Source organism: Bos javanicus, chromosome X (genome assembly GCF_032452875.1).
Source record: "Bos javanicus breed banteng chromosome X, ARS-OSU_banteng_1.0, whole genome shotgun sequence".
NCBI classification, from domain to species: domain Eukaryota; kingdom Metazoa; phylum Chordata; class Mammalia; order Artiodactyla; family Bovidae; genus Bos; species Bos javanicus.
Genome location: NC_083897.1, coordinates 51,164,414 through 51,186,100, shown reverse-complemented (window position 1 = coordinate 51,186,100; position 21,687 = coordinate 51,164,414). Strand labels below are relative to the sequence as shown.

The 21,687-nt window shown below is 42.1% G+C and overlaps 1 protein-coding gene across 1 annotated transcript; it reads left to right on the top strand.

The window, feature by feature from the left end:
* The first annotated feature begins 1,829 nt into the window (after positions 1-1,829).
* LOC133242932 (nuclear RNA export factor 3-like) lies at positions 1,830-11,594 on the top strand. Its single transcript, XM_061409154.1, has 18 exons — positions 1,830-1,965; positions 4,421-4,565; positions 4,786-4,939; positions 5,549-5,632; positions 5,739-5,843; positions 5,967-6,047; positions 6,344-6,461; positions 6,578-6,684; positions 6,832-6,941; positions 7,508-7,544; positions 7,908-7,976; positions 8,059-8,114; positions 8,547-8,654; positions 8,774-8,832; positions 8,925-9,040; positions 9,144-9,186; positions 9,787-9,859; positions 10,423-11,594. The coding sequence occupies exons 1-18, from the start codon at positions 1,935-1,937 to the stop codon at positions 10,604-10,606; spliced, it is 1,680 nt and encodes a 559-aa protein (XP_061265138.1). The 5' UTR covers positions 1,830-1,934; the 3' UTR covers positions 10,607-11,594.
* Positions 11,595-21,687: the final 10,093 nt, after the last annotated feature.

Sequence of the window (21,687 nt, the reverse complement as noted above, 5' to 3'; positions counted from 1 at the left end):
CTATTTCTGCTTTATTGACTATGCCAAAGTCTTTGACTGTGTGGATCACAATAAACTGTGGAAAATTCTGAGAGATGGGAATACCAGACCACCTGACCTGCCTCTTGAGAAACCTATATGCAGGCCAGGAAGCAACAGTTAGAACTGGACATGGAACCATAGACGGGTTCCAAATAGGACAAGGAGTATGTCAAGGCTGTATATTGTCACCCTGCTTATTTTACTTATATGCAGAGTACATCATGAGAAACGCTGGGCTGGAAGAAGCACAAGCTGGAATCAAGATCGCCGGGAGAAATATCAATAACCTCAGATATGCAGATGACACCACCCTTATGGCAGAAAGTGAAGAGGAACTAAAAAGCCTCTTGATGAAAGTGAAAGAGAAGAGTTAAAAAGGTGGTTTAAAACTCAACATTCAGAAAATGATGATCACGGCATCTGGTCCCATCACTTCATGGGAAATAGATGGGGAAACAGTGGAAATGGCGTCAGACTTTATTTTTCTGGGCTCCAAAATCACTGCAGATGGTGATTGCAGCCATGAAATTAAAAGACACTTACTCCTTGGAAGGAAAGTTATGACCAACCTAGATAGCATATTGAAAAGCAGAGACATTACTTTGCCAACAAAGGTCCGTCTAGTCAAGGCTATGGTTTTTCCAGTGGTCACGTATGGATGTGAGAGTTGGACTGTGAAGAAAGCTGAGCGCCAAAGAATTGATGCTTTTGAACTGTGTTGTTGGAGAATACTCTTGAGAGTCCCTTGGACTGCAAGGAGATCCAACCAGTCCATTCTGAAGGAGATCAGCCCTGGGTGTTCTTTGGAAGGAATGATGCTAAAGCTGAAACTCCAGTACTTTGGCCACCTCATGCAAAGAGTTGACTCATTGGAAAAGACTCTGATGCTGGGAGGGATTGGGGGCAGGAGGAAAAGGGGACGACAGAAGATGAGATGGCTGGATGGCATCACTGACTTGATGGATGTGAGTTTGAGTGAACTCCGGGAGATGGTGATGGACAGGGAGGCCTGGTGTGCTGCGATTCACGGGGTCTCAAAGAGTCAGATACGCCTGAGCAACTGAACTGAACTGAACCGAACTGAACCAAGAATTTAGTGAATCTGTGCATAGGGAAATCAACCCAGTTCCTTGGAGCTCAATTCCAGTCTCTGTTGCTCCAGGTAGCAACTGAATGACTCCACAAGCTCCAGCACCTCAGTAAGCCTCAGCAACCTTGAAAAGTTGGTGGTTCTGATATCAGAATCTCCTTGTGAAGAATACATGAAAGAACAGATGCAATGTAGCAAGTACAGAACTTTTCCTACCTCTGGCACTCACAGTTCTCTGGGTCTGCAGAATGAAGGAACACAGTGTAATGTAGCCGATGCAGAATCTGGCATAGAGAGTTCTCTGTGTTTGTAGCTATAAGTACCCGGGTCCCCGGTGCCTCCTAACACCTCTGTAGGGGTGGTTTAGTTGGAAACGGTCCCTGGGTGTTAAGCTGGTAGAAAACCCAGAGGGCTATTATTATAAGAAGTTAAAGCTCCTCTGGCCCCCAAGGCTCTCCTCCTCTATGCCCTTGGGGAAAGGACTTCCTGTAAGGACTCCATCTTGCTTGGCATTGAGAGAGAGTTTGGGGCCTGCTCTCTCTTTGCTTGGCAGCCTTCTTTGATATTCTCCAAACTTCCAGCTCCAGAACCACACATTCTCTTCTAGAGAAGCCTGTGAGGACAGCGGTGACAAATCTCTGCCTTCAGGTTACCCCATGGGTGAGTCACTCTACATGAGAACTTCTTTTCAGATCTCCACAGGACAGGAGCGTTTCTGGGTTCCCTTCCCCACCCCTCCCCATAGGACCCATAACCAGCCAATCCTCGTTTAGAGAAAGGTGAGAGAGGGCCCAGGCTGACTGTTTCCTACTCTCCTGAGGAAATGGGCTCTCAAAAACTCCTTCTGACTGCAGGTAAAAAACTTCCCCTCCTATGGAAATGGCCTTGGCTGGGTGAATTTTTTTCCCTGGCTAAGGAAAAGAGTAATGTGATCTTCTTGGGTCTAGGGTTTGGAGAGTGGGGATGATAACCTAGGTAGAGGGTGGGATTGTGTAAACTAATGTTCTTTGTATTTATACTAGAGGTGGAGGGAGGACGGAAACCCCACCATTGCTACTGAATATTGCATTAACTAGTCAGGGTAAATTGTATTAGTCCTTAGTTTTTGAGGCTTGCTTTTTTGCCTAGCATATGAGCTATTCTGGAATATTCAATGAGTATTTGCTATGTGCATTGTTCTATGTCAATTAAATAAATTTGTTTGTTTAAGTCACATTTAAAAATCCTCTCCCTCTAGCTGAGTTTTTGTTTGCCATTTTATGTGTCACTCAGTGAGAAGTGTTAAAGTTTCTCACTGTGACTGTGGATTTGTCCATTCCCTCTTATTTCTGTCAGGTTTTATTTTGCATATTTTGGCTCTATTTTAAGACCTGTATACAAACTTAGAATTTTGTATTAATATCTTCTTATTGCATTGAACCCATCATCATAAGGAAATTTCCCTCTTTCTCTTATAATGTTTCTCTTTAAACTGTACATTTTCTTTTACTAATATGGTTATACCAGTTTTCTGTAGATTAATGTGGACAAGATATACATTTTATCATTTTTTATTTTCAGATTACCTGATGATTAAATTTCACATGTTTCTCTTTTCAAGAGTGTTTGATGAAATGTTTCTAGTCCAGTCTGAAAATATCTGTCTTTCTATTTAGAATATTTAGCCTGAATCTTTTAATGTAAAGATAGATATAATTTGCTTTATGTGTATCATATTGCTACGTATTTATTTTGCTGCTTCTAAGTTCCTTTTCCTTTCCTTTGAAATGGTTAATATTTTGCAACTATTGAATTCTTAATTCATGCAGATATCTAAACATCCTTTTGCTATTCTTGTAGTGCTTACCCTTCATATTACAATGTGCATTTTTGCCTTTTAACAGTCTGGTGGTGGTGCATGGTAAGTTGCTTCAGTTGTGTCCAACACTTTGGGACACCACTGACTGTAGCCCACCAGGCTCTTCTGTCCATGGAATTCTCCAGGCAAGAATACTGGATGGGGCTGCTATTCCCTTCAGCAGGATATCCTTCCAAACCAGGAACTGAACCCAGGTCTCCTTCATTGCAGGCTGATTATTTACCATCTGAGCCACTAGGGAAGTCCTTTCACAATCTAATATTAGTTCATTAGCTCTTTAAAACTCCTCAGAAAATTATGGGACCTTGAGACACATTGATTCCACATACTCTTTCCAAATTTATTGTCATTCATTTTCATTCTCTATATATGTGAACCCCCAGAAAATATTGCTATCATCATTTTATGTAGTTTAAATTTGCCTACTCGTTTAAATTTGCCTACATATTCACAAATGATATTAGTCTTTCTTTCCTGTATCTATGTGACTCCACCTGGGATAATATTTCTTCTGCCCAAAAAAAAGCCTGTAATATTACTTTTAGTTTGAATCTTCTGGTCACAAAATTTCTGACTTTTTGTTACATTATGGTGAAACGAATACATTTTTTTTTAGGAATGTTTTTCCTTAAAATTTATTTTTTCTCCAACTAACATTGTTATCCTAAGTTGATTTCTTGTTACTTTTGGAAACTTCTCAACCAAGTTCTCTTCAAATATCACTTCTCTACTTTTCCTTTCCTTTTCTCTGGGATTCACATTAACCATGTTTTCAGAATACTCACTGCATCACCTTTAATTCTCTACACCTTGCTTTTGGTATTTTCCATATTATATGTGGGAGGAGAAGGGGATGACAGAGGATGAGATGGTTTGATTGCATCACCGACTCAGTGGACATGAGTTTAGGCCTGGCGTGCTGCAGTCCATGGGGACAAAGAGACATGACTGAGCGACTGAACTGAACTGAACTGAACTGATATATCTTTCCAGGCTCCATTCTGGATATTTTCATCAGACTTATCTTTCATTTCTCTAATTCTTCCTCCAGTGAGGCAGACCAGTTTCAACCCTTGAACATCACACCAGGGTAGATTTCAGGGAATGTTTTATTGTCCCCCTAGAGCAGAGCAGAGAAGTGTGACTTGGGGATTAAAAGTCACTTGTCCCATGTCACCTAGCCTGAACCAAGTAGAGCAGGATCTAACACCACAGACTACACTCTAGATCTAGACCCTTTCTTCTGTGCCTGTTTTCTTGGCTGTGAATGCTCTGCACCTCTCATTTCCTGAAAAGTGGAGCCACAGTGAAGTCTCTCAGCCTTTGTTTTTTGCACAGTGATGCATTTCTGTTTAGATTATACAGTCAGTGATATTTTTTTCCTTAGCCATGATATTTACCCAAGACTTCTTCTGGTATTGGGACCATTGATCTGTTGTTGTCAATTTTAGAGGACAGTGATAAACCGAACCCTTTACAAAGAAGAGCACGAAGCTGGAGTTTTTACCGAAGGCGATACAATTATTCGTCTGAACGTGTCAATTCCCAGCAGCAGCAAGATTCAGGTGATGTTCCCATGGACTTCCAAACAAGATAGTAAGTGACCAGTGAGCATGGCTGACATGTACCAACCAGTGAACAATAAAACCTTGTAGTTAAACATGTCATTCTTCTCTCCAATCTGGAAGAGTGAGGAATGATGGGATCTGGCTAATGTTTAAGCAATCTTTATTGTAGCTCTGATATCATGTGGAAAAATGTGGAGAAGACTTTCTAAGTCTATATGGACCACTTTCTTCTCTCCACTTCCCGACAGTGCTCCCTATGCTGTTCCATCCCGTCGTCAGAGAAGCAGTTTTCAGAAACAAGAGCAAATGCATATTAATATGGAGACAAAGCAAAAGCCTTCAGAGAGAAGAATGGAGAGAGACAGACAGAATGAGACCTTGGGGAGCTGGTTCAAGATTATAGTGAGTGTGCTGGATAAATGGACCTAATATGTAGAAGATGACAGAGAGAGTCATGTTGGATTTGTGTAGAGATGCTGGGAACTTTTCTGGGGCAGTGGTGTTGGTAATGTATTGTTATTACTAGGGACTATCTTCCTAGATCATCTAAGGGCAAGTTCAGAGAAGCAATAGAAAGGAAACAGACTGACTGCAAGAAGGAGCATGGGAGAGGTTGTCTAAAAGCAAAGGAGGAAACCTGCTGCCAGGGAGATGAAGCACTTCATACCAGATCACACAGTTTGGCTCAAGCTAAGTGTGGGAGGAGGTTGAGTCTCTGGGGTCCATGTCAGAGTGGCAGGCCAGGCCTATCTCACATGGATCTCTTGGAACGTTATAAAAGGAAATACATGTGAAACATATTATTTTTTCAGGAAGAGTATATGAATGGAAAGAAACTATATTTAGCAAATCCATGCCTTGTACAAAAGTTAGCGATAACAGATATTGTCCTATGTTAAGAATTTATTTAAAGCCTGAAAATAGGTTCTAAAGTAAGACACAGTTGGGTCTTATCTTAACCTTGGATTCTATTGCATCAATTTTGTTTCCCATTTCTTCTTTGGCCCCTAGATTCCCTTTGGTATAAAATATGATGAGAAGTGGCTGCTGGATTTGATTCAGAAGGAATGCAGTGTCCCCTTCATTCCAGTCGAAGTAAGAGAGGACATGGAGGCAATGAGAAGAAATGGGGTAGATGGCAGGCCCAGATGAGAAATGGCTCTGGTCTCATATTCTGCTTCTCTTGTCACTCTCCCTACAGTTTCACTATGAAAAAATGCAGGCCCAATTCTTTGTAGAGAATGCCAACATTGCCGGTGCATTGAAGAATGTCAATGGCAAGATTTTCAATGAGGATAATGAAAAGGTGTGTGTCAAGGGCATGAACAGGGCTGAATAGGGGCAAGAGGGAAGGAGAGGGGCATGGTCTTGCTTGATCCCATGCACAGATTTCCTGGAGCTTACCCAGCCCCTCTTGTGTTCTCTACAGATATCTATCTTTGTTGAGCCCTGTGATGCACCCAAATCTGTGCAGAAAGCACTGAAGTCTGAAAAGGTGGAGCAGATGAAGGTAATGCAGACTTAACACAAGCTGTGCACTGATACCCAGCCCCACCTCTTCCCCCTGCTCACCCTCAGACACAGAGCCACTGAACCCCATCCCTAACACTGAAGCTGACCATTAACAAACCATACGATGTCCACCAGCAATCTCTTGACATCCAGAGACTCCTCTTTGGCCCTGGTATGGCTGTAGCAGTAACTGTAGGGCAGGTGAGGGTAGAGGGTCTGTCTGGGAAAGACACTCGGAGATGATATCATGGGGATGGGATGGTGCTGGAGGTGCACCAACCAGGGCCCTCTCAGCCTGTGTTTCCCTCCTGGTTTCCTGGAGACTTGATGATCTATGATATTGGAATGACATGGAACCGTAGAAATGGCATGCCCGCCTCCCTGCACATCCATCCAGAGGTCAGGTCCAAGGTGAGGACCTAGGCCCAATGTTGAGGCTGATGATGAGGATTGGAGAGATCAGATAGAAGAGGCATATTTGTCTCAGATATCCCCTTTGGGGTCCTCACTCTCTTTCCTCATCATACTTTTCGTCCTTGGACCTGAGCAACAATAAACCCTACCTGCTGAATGGCCTGTCCACCATTATGGGGAATGCTTCCAACACCCAGAACTTGAACATCTCCAACACTGAGGTGAGGTGGAGCACTTAGATCTTCCTTTCAAAGGGATGTGGGAAGGCTTATGGGGTGGTGACAGATGAAGGGAAGTGGATTTGTAGGGAAAGGATGGGTGTGGATGCAGAGCCATCTAGTCCATGTGGGTGTTCCCCATAATTCCAGGTGAAGTCTGCAGGGGAGATGGACAAGGGTCAACAGCTGGAACCAGAAGGGATGTGGGTTGACAGAAATGCTACGTGCACCACCTCCCCTGATAAGTCAACCAACATAAGGTCTCTCTCTGCCTTGCCTACACCCTTATGTCTCTCTCATCTCTCCCCTCCTCCCTCCACTCCATGTCTGTCTTCATCCTCCTCCCTCCCTCCTGAGTCTCACCTCACTCACCTCCCTGTCACAGCCTCCTGGGTCATCCCTGAGGTTTGTCCTGACTTGACAGAGTGATGAAACCCCTGTGAAGCAGCAAAGCCCTGGGCTCTCATCCCCCCCATTTCCTCTTCTCTCCACAGCCTTCACTGGGTGGTAGAGGAAGGGAGGAAGGGAGGGGAGGAAGACCTCCAGTAAGGGTTTGAATTGCTGGTCCTTGTGGCACTGGAGAAGGGAATCAGGACAGTCTGGCTGGGAGCCACCCAGGGGAAAGGTGGTGGGAGGAAGGGATAGAGGGAACAGCCTTCCTCTGGGTCAGTCCACGGAGTGGTGACCAAGGCCCTGGAAGCCTAGCATACTGCATTGTGGGTGGGGGGCACACACAGGGCTGTGATTGCTGTAAGTGACTTGCTCTCATGAGGAGGGTCACGTCCACATTTTCACTGGCTTTTCTCTTTTGTCTTGATTTTGGCAGCACCATCCTGGAGTTGTTCCCCAGGTTACTAAGCTTGGTAAGCGTATCCCTTAATCACAGAGTCCTCTAACTAGCACTGACAGTGCCCACGAACTACTCTGAAACCCATTAGGACCTGTCCAAGTTCCATTTTTGAACCTGACCCTTACATGTCCTGTGGGAGGAAGAGTGTACCATCCTCTGTGGGAACCTGAAAAGGCCCTGGATCTTCTTCAACCATGTTCTCCACAGGCTTCGGGGACCCATGGAGATGACAGACATGTAGTCCTGCCCCTGGCATTTCCAGGACCCTTTCTCCTCTTATCTCAGACCCCCACCCCCATCCTGGGTCCGTTCTTTTCCCTGATCATCTAGCATCACATCCTGGACTGCCCTGCTGACTTCCTCTTCCTTCCCCTAGGATGGCCAGGAGACACTCTCAGGGTCTAAGTGTGCTACTGAAGCCCCCAAGTGCTTACCAACATGCAAGGTGAGCATGGAGGATCCAGCAGGGTTCTAGGTGGTACACAAGGGGGTGTCAGCCCTGGTCCTGAGAACTGTTTTGATTCTAGGGAAGCTTCTTTGGATCTGATGAGCTGAAGAGTCTAATCCTGCAATTCCTGCAGCAGTAAGTACCCTTGGGAATCTGAGCAAGGGGAGGGCTAGTACAGAGGAGGCCACCCAAACTCAGGTCTGCTCATGCTGCTGCTGCTACTGCTAAGTTGCTTCAGTCGTGTCCGACTCTGTGCGACCCCATAGACGGCAGCCCACCAGGCCCCACCGTCCCTGGGATTCTCCAGGTAAGAACACTGGAGTGAGTTGCCATTTCCTCCTCCAATGCATGAAAGTGAAAAGTGAAAGTGAAGTCGCCCAATCATGTCCGACTCTTAGCGACCCCATGGACTGCAGCCTACCAGGCTCCTCCATCCATGGGATTTTCCAGGCAAGAGTACTGGAGTGGGGTGCCATTGCCTGCTCTGCAGGTCTGCTCATGGGAGTTTTCAAATCTCCTTTGAGTTCCATATCACAGAGCTAGACTGTCCTCATTGTTCCCCCTCAGATATTACTTGATCCATGACTATGGGGACCGCCAGGGACTCCTGTGTGCTTATCATGAGGAAGCCTGCTTCTCCTTGACCATTCCATTCCACTTCAAGGACCCAGGCCCGTGAGTATCACAGCCCAGACTCCTCCCCAGGGCCATCTGGTTCCCCAGCAGATGCAGGCCAGCTCCTGCTGACACCTATGCTGGTTGGACCACCAACCCATTTCCTCTGTGTCTCCTAGAAGCAGCATGTGTGCATACTTCAAGAACAGCAGGAATATGAAGAAACTCAAGGACCCTGGTGAGTGTGTGGTGGGGAGACTGGGCAGGAAAGGGCAGTGAGTGGAAGATTCATAGGGTCCCTGACCTTTGCTTGCTTCCCCTCCTCCACAGATCTGCGGTTCCAGCTGCTGAAACACACAAAATGTGACATTGTGCATGCCCTCTGTGGGTTGCCCAAAACTCAGCATGACTTAAAGTCCTTCATGGTGGACATGTGGTTCCAGACGGTGGGCACCTGCTTCCTGCCTTGTTGGGAGCAGGGGTGGGAAGCTGCAGATGGGGAGGAATCAAGTTGAGGGGTGACTGAGTACCTGCGTTCTTCCCTTTCAGCAAACAATGCTCTGCTTCTCTGTGAATGGAGTGTTCAAGGAAGGTGAGTGTTCATAGATCCCTCCCAGACCGTCCACTGCTCCCTCTCCTGGCTGGGCTCCCTCCCTCCCTCCCTCCTTCCAGCTTCCCTCCCCTCCCTTGCTCTCCATTCCATCCCTTCCTCTGGACTCCCCTCCCTCCCCTTCCCTTCCCCTTCTTTCCCTCCCCTCCCCTCCCTTTCCCCTCTGTGATCTCCAGCCCTCAGTTTTTCCACAGACAACCCAGGTCTGAACTGTGTTCATGTCTGCCCTGTTCACTCTGGGCATTAGGGACACAGGCTGTGGAGTTTCGTGGCTCCCATACCAGATCCTTACACTGAGAACTTGGGCCAATACTTAACCTCTCAGTTTCCCCATATACCCACATCTTGGGCAGTTAAGGAAAATGTATCCCATGAACTTGTAAAGTGGTTGTCATGGGAACATGTTACTGGGAGCAGACCGCCCTCCAGTTGCCCTCCCCATTCCCAACACCCAGGCTCCCCAAGTGAACAACTGACCCCTCAGCATGAGTGTCAAGTCAGACCCTGACTGGGGACCCCTGTGGGAACCCGTAAACACACGGGGCTCTAAGGGGTACTCTTGTTTATTGTTTTTTGTTGAAGTAGAAGGAAGGTTTCCTGGCTGTGTGCGTTCCTTCACCCGGACCTTCATCACTACCCCTGCCACCTCTTCCAGGTAAGAGCTGTGTTGTGGGTGGGATGGCCCAACCAGCCTGGTCTCAGGGCCCTAGGCATGTGGTGGTGCAGACCTTAGGCTGACTCAGTATTGTGGAAAGCCAGCAGGTAGTTCCAAGGAGCAGTCTAACCTAGGAAGAGCATGGGCTTTCTCACTGGCACATGGGTTTTCTCCTTGAGCACATGGGTTTTCTCCTTGACCCAACACTCATTCTCTGTGTGACCTTGGTTAAGTCACAGGGCTTCTCTGTGACTTGGTATCTTCTTCTGAAAATGGGGATCAGAATGTGCACTCCTGTGCTGTAGTGTACTGGGCTGCTATTCAGGGTAGATGTGAAGTTGTCCCTGGGTTGGGGATCAGGCTATCCATTGAGTGAAGCTGGTAGACAATCTCTCTGAAGGTGGGCTCTGTACAAGGGGCAGAGGAACCAGTCAAGGAGTCTGGGGACAGACACAGGAGGGGGATGGAAGGAATCTGGTTACTGAGTGCCAGTGGGAGCAGATAATTTTTGGGGTGTGGGTCGGTACATCTGTCAATTGTCTAAGAGTCCGTATTTCCTCCAGTTTTTGTATTGTGAATGATAAGCTGCTTGTGAGTGACTTCAGCCCCAAGAAGACTGAGCCTGTGCTCTTCATCCCAAAGCCTAAACCTGTCAACTCCATGCCTACCTTCTCCTTGGAGCAACAGAAAATGGTGCAGGATTTCTCCATCCAGTCTGGGAGGAACTTCCAGCAGTCTCAGAAGTGATGTTGAAGATTATAGTGCACATACATGCACACATATACTCATTGCCTTGGAAAATCATTCATTGTGTTCAATTTTGTGGGGAGATGAAGTTTAATCAAAATGTAATTGACAGCATATCTGTGTGTGCATGTTTCTCTTTCCAGGTCTCCTCTAGCCCAATCGCCCCCTTCTCACTAGTGTAAATTTTTCTTCAGCTCAGACTCCCACTGGATTCCAATCTCGGGATTCAGTAATCCAGAAAATGATAGATAAGGAGGGATTGCTTCCAGGTGGTGAAAAATTCCAGAAAACTCTGATTGAAGCCATTATACCAAGATCCCAAGTTCCATCCCTTCTTTCCCCTTGCTGAACACCCTCGTCTGAGGCTCTCTTAGCTGACGTTCTTATCTGGCCACCTGGTTCCATCCGTCTTCATTTTTAAGGAAAAGAAGTACATTTTGCAAAGAATAACAGATGTCTTGGAAAGGCTTGTTTAGTATGAATCCAGTTCTGTTTGGAAAATTCTATGTATATCACAGCAATCCCATCTGTTGTTGACCCCAAAGCTACATCACATTCATTGGTGTATCTCTTCCCCCATCAATGTAGGTTGACTTGTTCCCGCTGTAGAGGGTCCCTCGCAAGGAGCTGAGTGTTTACCTCCATCACCCACCTCTGTATCAGCTGCCCAGTTCTTCCCCCACACCCTGTTCTGCCATCCCATGACTGGGACACTGGATACAGCTGTCCAGACTTCAGTCTCTGCCCCATTCCTCTTAGAGCCCTGTGTTTCCCTGTGCTGCTGACTGCCGATACACTACTGCTACCTGGCGATTCACTGTATGCAGGCTCTGGAGTATGCTTATTTAACACCTATCAGATTTCTTTTTTCAGACAGAGTTAAAATTACTTTATACTTAGTTCAATATGCTGGCTTTTAAGGGACAACATTGTATTTTTTTTTCTCTTTAAATAAAGTTCTTTGTAGAGAACTCGGATACTGGAGTTATGTTGGTGCTACGTCATAACAGAAGCCTGACAGCAGCTTGAACAGGCAGAGCAGGCAGGTGGGAGGGAAGGTCTATGTGTTGCCAAAATTCACCAGACAGAGCTTTCTGGAATTTTTTATAATGGTTGAAGTCATTATACCAAGATCCCAAGTTCCATCCCTTCTTTCCCCTTGCTGAGCATCCTGGTCTGAGGCTCTCATAGCTGACATTCTGATCTGGCCACCTGGTGTGTAAAGACAGAAACCCAGTTACAGGTACACTGAGGTATCCAGACAGAAAGCACAGCCCCTCTCCATGTATTAGCACTCTATTCACCATTTAATTTTATTTTATTTTTAAACTTTACAATATTGTATTAGTTTTGCCAAATATCGAAATGAATCCACCACAGGTATACCTGTGTTCCCCATCCTGAACCCTCCTCCCTCCATCAGTTCTAATGAGATGGATGAAACTGGAGCCTATTATACAGAGTGAAGTAAGCCAGAAAGAAAAACACCAATACAGTATACTAACACATATATATGGAATTTAGAAAGATGGTAACAACAACCCTGTGTACGAGACAGCAAAAGAGACACTGATGTATAGATCAGTCTTATGGACTCTGTGGGAGAGGGAGAGGGTGGGGGGATTTGGGAGAATGACATTGAAATATGTATAATATCATGTATGAAACGAGTCGCCAGTCCAGGTTCGATGCAGGATACTGGGTGCTTGGGGCTGGTGCACTGGGACGACCTAGAGGGAGGGTATGGGGAGGCCACTATGGAGAACAGTGTGGAGATTCCTTAAAAAACTGGAAATAGAACTGCCTTATGATCCAGCAATCCCACTGCTGGGCATACACACTGAGGAAACCAGAAGGGAAAGAGACACGTGTACCCCAATGTTCATCGCAGCACTGTTTATAATAGCCAGGACATGGAAGCAACCTAGATGGCCATCAGCAGATGAATGGATAAGAAAGCTGTGGTACATATACACAATGGAGTATTACTCAGCCATTAAAAAGAATACATTTGAATCACTTCTGTTCACCCTTTGATTTACTTTCTCTGCAACCTCTCACAGAGTTTTCACTAAGGGCCTTCTCCTCACTGACTGATGAGCTCTGTTCATCAGCTCAACACAATACTGTTCTGCCAAGTTTACTCCAAATTTAACATTCACCCTCACTATCTTTTCTAAATTTTTACTTGTGGTTAAAAAAGCATAAAATGTAGTTTTCTACCTTAATCACTTAAACATTTTAAAGTGTGTACTTCAGTAGTATTAATTTTATTAATATTTTCCTTTAGCCTTTATATTAAGCGGTTAATATCCCAATCTGTTACAGAATTAGATTTTTCCAAATATGACTGTATATTTACCTTTACCAATGCATTGTATGCTTTCATATGTTTTTATGTCACTGACTAGCATCTTTTTCATTTCAACGTTAAGAACTTCTTTCAGCATTTCTTAAAGGCAGGCCTAGCAGCAATGAACTCCCTTAACTTTCATTTGCCTGGGAAAGTCTTCATTTTTCCTTTATACCTGAGGGATAACTTTGCTGGCTAGAGTATTCTTGGCTGAATTTTTTGTTAACAATGTATCATTCCATCCTTTTCTGACCTATAGACTTTCTGCAGAGAAATATTTGGATAGCTTAATGGGGGTTCCTTTATAGGTTACAATCTTTTTTTCTCTGGTTGCTTTTAGGATTCTATATGTTTGATTTTTTGACAGTTTCATTTAATGTGTCTTGGAGAAGTTTTTTTTGCATTGAGATGAAGGTGATTTATTAGCTTCATGAATTTGGATGTCTAAGTTTCTCCTCAGGTTTGGGAAGTTCTAATCCATTAAAAAAAAAATAAACTTTCTGCCCCTTCTCCCTTTCTTTTTCTTCTGGAATACCAACTATTTAACATTTTACATTTCATAGGGGCCCCCCTGTTGGCTCAGATGGTAAAGAATCCGCCTGCAATGCAGGAGACTTGAGTTCGAACCCTGGGTTGGAAGATGCCCTGGAGGAGGGCATGGCAACCCACTCCAATATTCTTGCCTGGAGAATTCCATGGTCAGAGGAGCCTGGAGGGCCATGGTCCATGGGGTTGCAAAGAGTCAGACACGGCTGAGCGCGACTAAGCACATAGATCATGCAGGCTTTCTTTGCTCTTACTTCTTTGTTCTCTGTTACTTCACATTTTCTGTCCTTCAGATCACTTATTATAAATTCCATTTGGTCTACTCTGCTGTGTACATATATATATATATATATATATGCTGTATATATATAGCTATATATATATATATATATATATATAGTTAATTGCACTTTTCATTTCATTAATTGAATTCTTCTGCTTCAGAATTTCTGTCTGATTCTTTTTTAATGATTTCTGTTCTTTTGTTAAATTTTTCATTTTGCTTATGTATTGTTTTCCTGTGTTTTATTGAACTACCTTTCTGTGCTTTCTTTGAGTTTCCTCAAAACTGCTGTTTTGAATTCTTTATCAGCTAGATCTAGGTCATTAAGTTTGATAACTGAAAAATTTATCATTATCTTTTGGTGATGACATGTTTCCTTGTTTCTTCATGATCCTTGGATTTTTGTTGCTACTTTCACATTTGAAGTATTGATAGCAGTCATCTCTCACAAACTTTATTATCTGTCTTCAAGTAGAATATTTTTTGTTGGTCCTGCTTGTATCTAAGGTTTTCTCAAATCTTGTATGGCGACACCTGCTCTGGACTTCTGCACTCACTCTTGTAGCAGAATTCTTAACTTTTTATGTCCTCTTTGGTTCTTGCCAGGCTGCTGCTGCTGCTGCTGCTAAGTCGCTTCAGTCGTATCCGACCCTGTGCAACCCCATAGACGGCAGCCCACCAGGCTCCCCTGTCTTTGGGATTCTCCAGGCAAGAACAATGGAGTGGGTAGATGCTGGAAAACTCTGTTTTATTTTCTACAAGGTGGCACTGTAGCTCAATGTGTATTATTTCCCTTACCTGAAACCCTGGTCTGTTTTTCTGAAAGCACTCTGTTTACTCTCACCTCTGCCCTTGGAGGTGCACACAGGGAGCCAGCTTCAGAATGAGGGAGGTGCGGGTTTAGCGTTCAGTATTGGGAGAGCCCACAGACCTAGTAGGGGGATCGTTCAGTGAAGTTCTCTCAGAGGTTTGTGGGCCAACTTCTGCCCCTTTTCCAATATATTTCCTCTCCTGAGTCATTGGGGTCCAACCTCAGTCCTCTAGGTGCTGCTGGTGAGAAATGCATCCCACAAAGCTGGAATAACCTGGTACTTAACTCACTACTCTTGTTTTCCCTTATGAGAGAGGTCACCACCAACTGGGTCACCCTCATATTGTTTTGCCTTAGAGGATGAGCAGCATTCGTAAAATTCCTCTTATTTTCTTGAATGCATTCAAACTCAAGGAAAAATATAATCGTTTAGAATGGTAAACAGCTTCTAAGCAGAGTATTCCTTATACAAGAAACTATTGTTCACTAATCTAGTAGCTCATATGGTAGATAAGAACTGCTCTAAGCTGAAAGTTTTATCACTGTTTTTTCATGGTATTAAAGATTTTTTGTTGCATTTATTTCAAGTTGAAATATTTTCCATATGATAAAACAAGTTGCAAACAATGGTGATTGTAAAAGTTATTGATGCTTTAAAATATGTAACAGTAAAAGTAACACATCAAGTTCAAAGCTTGATAAGATTTTTGTTAAAGAAAGAATTTTGTTTTCCCTCCATGAAAGTCAGTTTGTCTTGATAACATAAGGAAGAATTATTTAAAACTTTTCTTCCAGTTGAGACAGAAACAAAAGTAAGTGTGACAGTTTTCTTAAATCTTAAATGCAGTGCAAAAGACTGTGTTTTATTTACATCTCCATCATGCAGAATCACATATAAATTTATGCACACATAGAAGCATCTCATTCCTTTTAATGGATGCATAGCATTTCACTGTATTGGTGTACTCAGTATTGTTTAATGACAAGTATGGTTGATGCCTCACAAGAAGAGTGACCTCACACCCCTAAACACCAATGTTGCTCCTGTTGAAAAACACTTGGAGTTTTGGATTCTTAACGAAATTTCACAGTCATCAAATAGCTCCCATTAAGCTCCACGAATGTTATTTGTTCTCCAAAAAGATTGTGAAATTTATTACAGTATCTGTTTGCCCACACTTTCAAGTTATTTTAAAATGCAACATGACAAACATATATGCATGTGCAATAAAGTTCAGAGAATAAATTTACAAACACCAAAGTACCCATTACCCAGATTTGCCACCTGCTGATATTTAGCATTCTCTGCTTATAGTCCTCACACTAATTGCATCAGAGCAACATACTAGAAAGATATAAGTGACATGCTTTGGATGAACAGACTAGAAAGATAAGTGACACGTTGTGGATGAACAGCGTATGGGTGTTTCCTGCCAATAGTGGGATTGGGAATTCTCAGTGAAGCTTCAGGAAGGAGATGCGATTTGAACTGATGAAGGATGAGTAGTCATGGAAAGGTCTCCAGAGGACATTCCAGGTATGATCCAAGGTACAGAAGAGACAATGTACAAAGGTATACTTGGTAGTTATGATGAACAGTCCAGTGTTGCTTCAATGTAAGATACTTGGATATGAGAACTGATGAAAGGATAGGAGCAGACAAGTCTCTGAGAGCTTAGAACACTGTGTCCAGGGGATCAAGATGCGACCCTGTAGGTTTGTTGTTGCCAAACCTGGCAAGCAACAGAATCTGTTTTTTTGTTTGTTTGCTTAATTAATTTTGCTGTTGGGGATGGTGAGGGGAGCAAATGTCAAGATCTGATCTAGAAACCTTCAAGGTAACTTCTGAACCTATCATTAGGCTTGGACAGTCTATGTCTGTAGTTTTTGTCTACAGATGATTAACGGTCTCTTTAAAACTTTGGATCCTAATGAGAGAGGATCTACAAGTTTTACCTGAAGTCTCCACATTTATATCTTGAAGAAGTTGCACACCACCAGCACCAGTGACTTTCCTCTCTGTCTGTAAAGTACAAATCCTCAATTAAACACTTAATATCTCAGAAATGTGGGGGTACCAGAACTGTACAAGGTGTGAGTTCAACAACACTTTTCATAAACACCACCATATAACTCCTACCCCAATCCAGGTATAGAGCATTACCATAACCCCTGAGGAGTCCTTCACGGAGTCCTCTCAGCCATTACTACCACTGCCATTATGCAAAGTTCACTACTATTTGGATTGCTAAGTCATGGATTAGTTTTGCCTGGTTTTGATGTTTACAAAAAAAGGTATCATACAGCTTGAACTCTTTTGTGTCTGGCTTCTTTATGTCTGTTACCACTTTTTGCAATATTTTGTTCATTTTCATTGCACTGCAGTTTTCCATTCTTTGACTTTACCAAATTTAATTTATCTGTTGTTATTGATGAGCATTTGGCTGTTTTCAGCATTGGATTTTTATGCATGATGCTCCTAAGAACATTTTATACATATATTTTTGCATACACACAAATGAATTGTTGTGAAGTATTATGTATTTGTCCATGGGGTTGCAAAGAGCTGGACATGACTGAGTGATTAACACTTTCACTTTCAATATATATTTGCCTATGGGTGTAATATAGGCTATCAGGATAACCTGTAGGCTATCAGGTATGTGCAAGTTCAGCCTTAGTAGATACACCCTAACAGTTTTCAAGGTGGCTGTACCAATTCACATCCATACCAGCCATGTAAAGGGTTCCACTTACTTTATAGCTTCACCAGCATATTATTAGAGAGTTAATTTTACTTTCAGCCATTCCAGAGGGCACTGCATTATGTTTGTAGTTTGGATTTTCCCAATGAATAATGATATTGAGCAGTGTATTATATGCTAAGTAGTCACTTGGATAAAGTAAGGTCATATCTTTTTCTCATAGCATATGCAATATGACTATATTTGGCTAAAACATATATATGAAATTTATGAATGTGTGCATTTATATGCATTTATACAAAGAATATGAACCTAACTACTATTAGTGGCAATATTGAGCATTTGTTCTTTTCCAGGCACATTTCTAAAATGCTTCATTCATATAAACTTATTTAGTCCTTATAAAACTTTATAGGGTATATTTTTCAAGCCCATAAAGAATTCAAAATGCAGAAATATTAATATCACATCTATCTGTTATACTGGTTGTCAATGGTTAATGAGATCCCTGATTATATGCATTTTCTTCTTTATGCTTGATTGAAATGTTGAACATTGCCAGAACCTCAGAGGAATTCTTCCATGTGTAAAGGGATGAATATGTTGTTTTCCCAGTGGTCACTAAAATTCCTCTTAGGACTGGTATGGCAAAAAAACCATGTGGTATTAATCCCTTGCACCCTGATCCTTTGTATATTTCTTAGGTCATAAAGGTGTTATCTGATATAAGTGCAGAGACGAATAGTCTTAAGGCCATTTGGTAAAGTATTTAGAAAAGAGCAAAGTTGTACTATACCACCTGCTGTATGCTGCTGCTGCTGCTAAGTTGCTTCAGTCGTGTCCGACTCTGTGCGACCCCATAGATGGCAGCCCACCAGGCTCTGCCATCCCTGGGATTCTCTAGGCAAGAACACTGGAGTGGGTTGCCATTTCCTTCTCCAATGCATGAAAGTGAAAAGTGAAAGTGAAGTCGCTCAGTCGCGACCCCATGGACTGCAGCCCACCAGGCTCCTCCATCCATGGGATTTTCCAGGCAAGAGTACTGGAGTGGGGTGCCATTGCCTTCTCCAATCTGCTGTATAGTTTCATTTAATTTTTTATTGAATGTGTAATGTAATATATATGTGCATCTATGGTCATGTGCAGAAAAATAGGTGCAACTGAATAATAGTCAAAGATAGTGATTATAAGTGTCAGCGCATTTTCTCTGTACCCCTCTGCCCTTCAAAATCTGACTCCTTTGTCACATGACAAAGTCCTGTCAAAGTGCAGACACTTTTCCAGTCCTCAAGGTGAAGTGGATATGAAAAAAGCATTATTTTGGTTCAGAAGAGCCCTCTGCCTTCTACAGAAAAACCTACAGAGGGAAATACTGCACAGTGTTAACAGTGGTTGCCAGCAGGTCTTTTGGTTGCCTGTGTTTACATTATATTTTCTCGTGTCCACAGTTTTAAGAAATTGTAAATTGCCACCAAAGGAACATAAATGAGGCAGGCTGAGCACTGAGGTAATAATATGTTAACTAGGAAATGGTTCATACAACAGGTAAGAGTTTGGGGTAGATTGAAAGTAAGCATGTCAGCAAGAATGTGTTTTTTATCTACAATTATATGTTTAAGAAGATGGACTTCAATAGAGGGACAAATGTTCCCAGAACATTTTTTGGTGCTTTAATAGATGTTTGGTTCAACATCTTTATATTTAATGCTCTAGTTTTTGCTTTATTTTGTTGTAGACTTCTGGGGAGAGGGGAAAATGTAGATCATTTAGTGAAAAATTTGTATTAATTTTAATTAAACAAAGCAGACTGAACATTATATATAGTGACATCTTTCTTAAAAGAATTACTAACATGTGTTAAAATATGCATACATGAAATACAAACACTACACTGAAACTAACAGCAACCATCATTAGAAGAGAAGAGTACCAAAGAATTTTACTTTCTGTGCTCTATATTTGTGTACTCCGTTTTTTGGTTTTTTTTTTTTTAACAAATGGAGCATATATTCTTTTTTTAATTTTTAAATTTTGGTGAAATAGACAGAATATAAAATTTTCCATATTCACCATTCTAAGTGTGCAGTTCAGTGATATTAAATATTCATAATGTACAACCATCACCAACATTCAGCTCTATTTTTTTTTCATCTTATAAAACTGAAACTCTGTACCTATTAAACCAAAACTCCCCATTTCACTTCCTTCAGTCTCTGGCAGCTGCCATTCTATTTGCTCTCTACTCTAAATACCTCATATAATGAACTAATACAGTATTTGTTTTTTTGTGACTGGCATATTTCACAAAGCAAAATGTCCTCAAGGTTCATTCATGATGTAGCATATGAGAGAATGTCATTCTTTTCTCAGTCTGTGTAATATACCATTGTATGTATATATTGCATTTTTGTTCATCCATTCATCTGTCAGTGGACCCTTGGGTTGCCCCCATATTTTAGCTATTGTGAATAATGCTGCTCTCTGTCATTGTGGGTGTATAAATATTTCTTCAAGATCCTGCTTTCAAAGTTTTGGGATAAATATCCAGATTTAGATCGTATGGCAATTCTCTTTTTTAATTCTTGTGGAACCACCATACTGTTTGCCTCAGTGGCTATCCCATTTTACATTCCCATCTACAGTGAGGATGCTCCACATCCTCAATGACACTTGTTTTCTGTTTTATTTTTTCTTTCTAATATTAGCTATCCTAATGTGTGTGAGGTGGTATCTCATTGTAATTTTAATTTGCATTTCATGGTGACCGCAGCCATGAAATTAAAAGATGCTTGCTCCTTGGAAGGAAAGCTGTGACAAACCTAGACTGCATATTAAAAAGTGAAGACATCACTTTGCCAACAAAGTCTGTATGGTCAAAGCTATAGTTTTTCTAGTAGTCATATATGGATGTGGGATTTGGACCATAAAGAAGGCTGAGGTCTGAAGAATTGATGCTTTCAAATTGTGATGCTGGAGAAGACTCTGGAGAATCTCTTGGACAGCCAGGAGATCAAACCAGACAATCCTAAAGGAAATCAACCCTGCATATTCATTGGAAAGACTGATGCTGAAGCTGAAGCTTTAATAATTTGGCCACCTGACGCAAAGAGCCAACTCTTTGGAAAAGACCCTGATGCTGGGAAAGACTGAAGGCAAAAGGAGAAGTGGGTGCCAGAGGATGAGATGGTTAGATAGCATTACTGACTCAATGGACATAAAATCTGAGCAAACTCTGGGAGATAGTGACAGACAGGGAAGCATGGTGTCCATGAGGTCGCAGAGTGGGACACGACTTAACAACTGAACAACAACAAATAATTAGTGATGTTGAGCATATTTTCATGTACTTACTGGACATTTGTATTTTTTTTCAGAGAAATGTCTATTCATGTCCTTTGCTCTGGTTATTTTTGAATCAGGTTGTATGGATTTTGCTGTTGATTTTTTAAGATACTAATTTCTTATTATAAATATGATTTGTAAATATTTTTTCTCATTCTACAGGTTGCCTCTGTAGGTTTACTCTGCTGATAGTGTCTTTTGATGAACAAATTGAAAGATTTTTCATGAAGTCCATTTTGTCTATTTTTTCTTTTGTTATCTGTATCTTTGGTGTCACATCGAAGAAATTGCCAAGTCCAACACTGTGAAATTTTTAAGAGTTTTTATAAGGAATTTATCTATTTATTTGGCTGGGTCAGGTCTTAGTTGCAGCACGTGGGATCTTTGTTGCACTGTGTGGAGTCTTTCATTGCACTGTGCTAACTCTAGTTGTAGCACCTGGGCTTAGTCACTCTGTGACATGTGGGATGGTAGTCTCCCAACCAGGATTGAACCTGCGTCCCCTGCATTGCAAGGTGGATTCTTAGCCACTGAATGACCAGGGACATTCCTTTTTTAAGAATTTTTTTTTTTTTGCTTAATTTTTTTTTTCTAGTTGGAGGATAATTATAATACTGTGGTGGTTTTTGCCATACGTCAAGGTGAATCAGTCATAGATATACATGTGTCGCCTCCCTCTTGATCCCCCCTCCCTCTTCCCTAATTGTTTTAGATCTTACATTTAGGTCTTCGATGCATTTTGAGTTAATGTTTTCATATGTTGTTAGGTAAGGATTCAACTTAATTCTTTTTCATGTGTATATCCAGATTTTCCAGCACCGTTTGTTGAAAAAACTTTTCTTTTTCCATTGAATGGCCTTGGTACCCTTGTGAAAAATCATTTGACTAGATATATAAGGGTTTATTTCTGGAGTCTCTATTCTTTATAGTCTGTCTTTATGTCAGTACTTCACTGACTACTGTACTTTGTAATACGTTTTGAAATCAGAAAGTGTGAATCCTCCAAATTTGTTCCTTTATTTCAAGATTGTTCAGGCTATT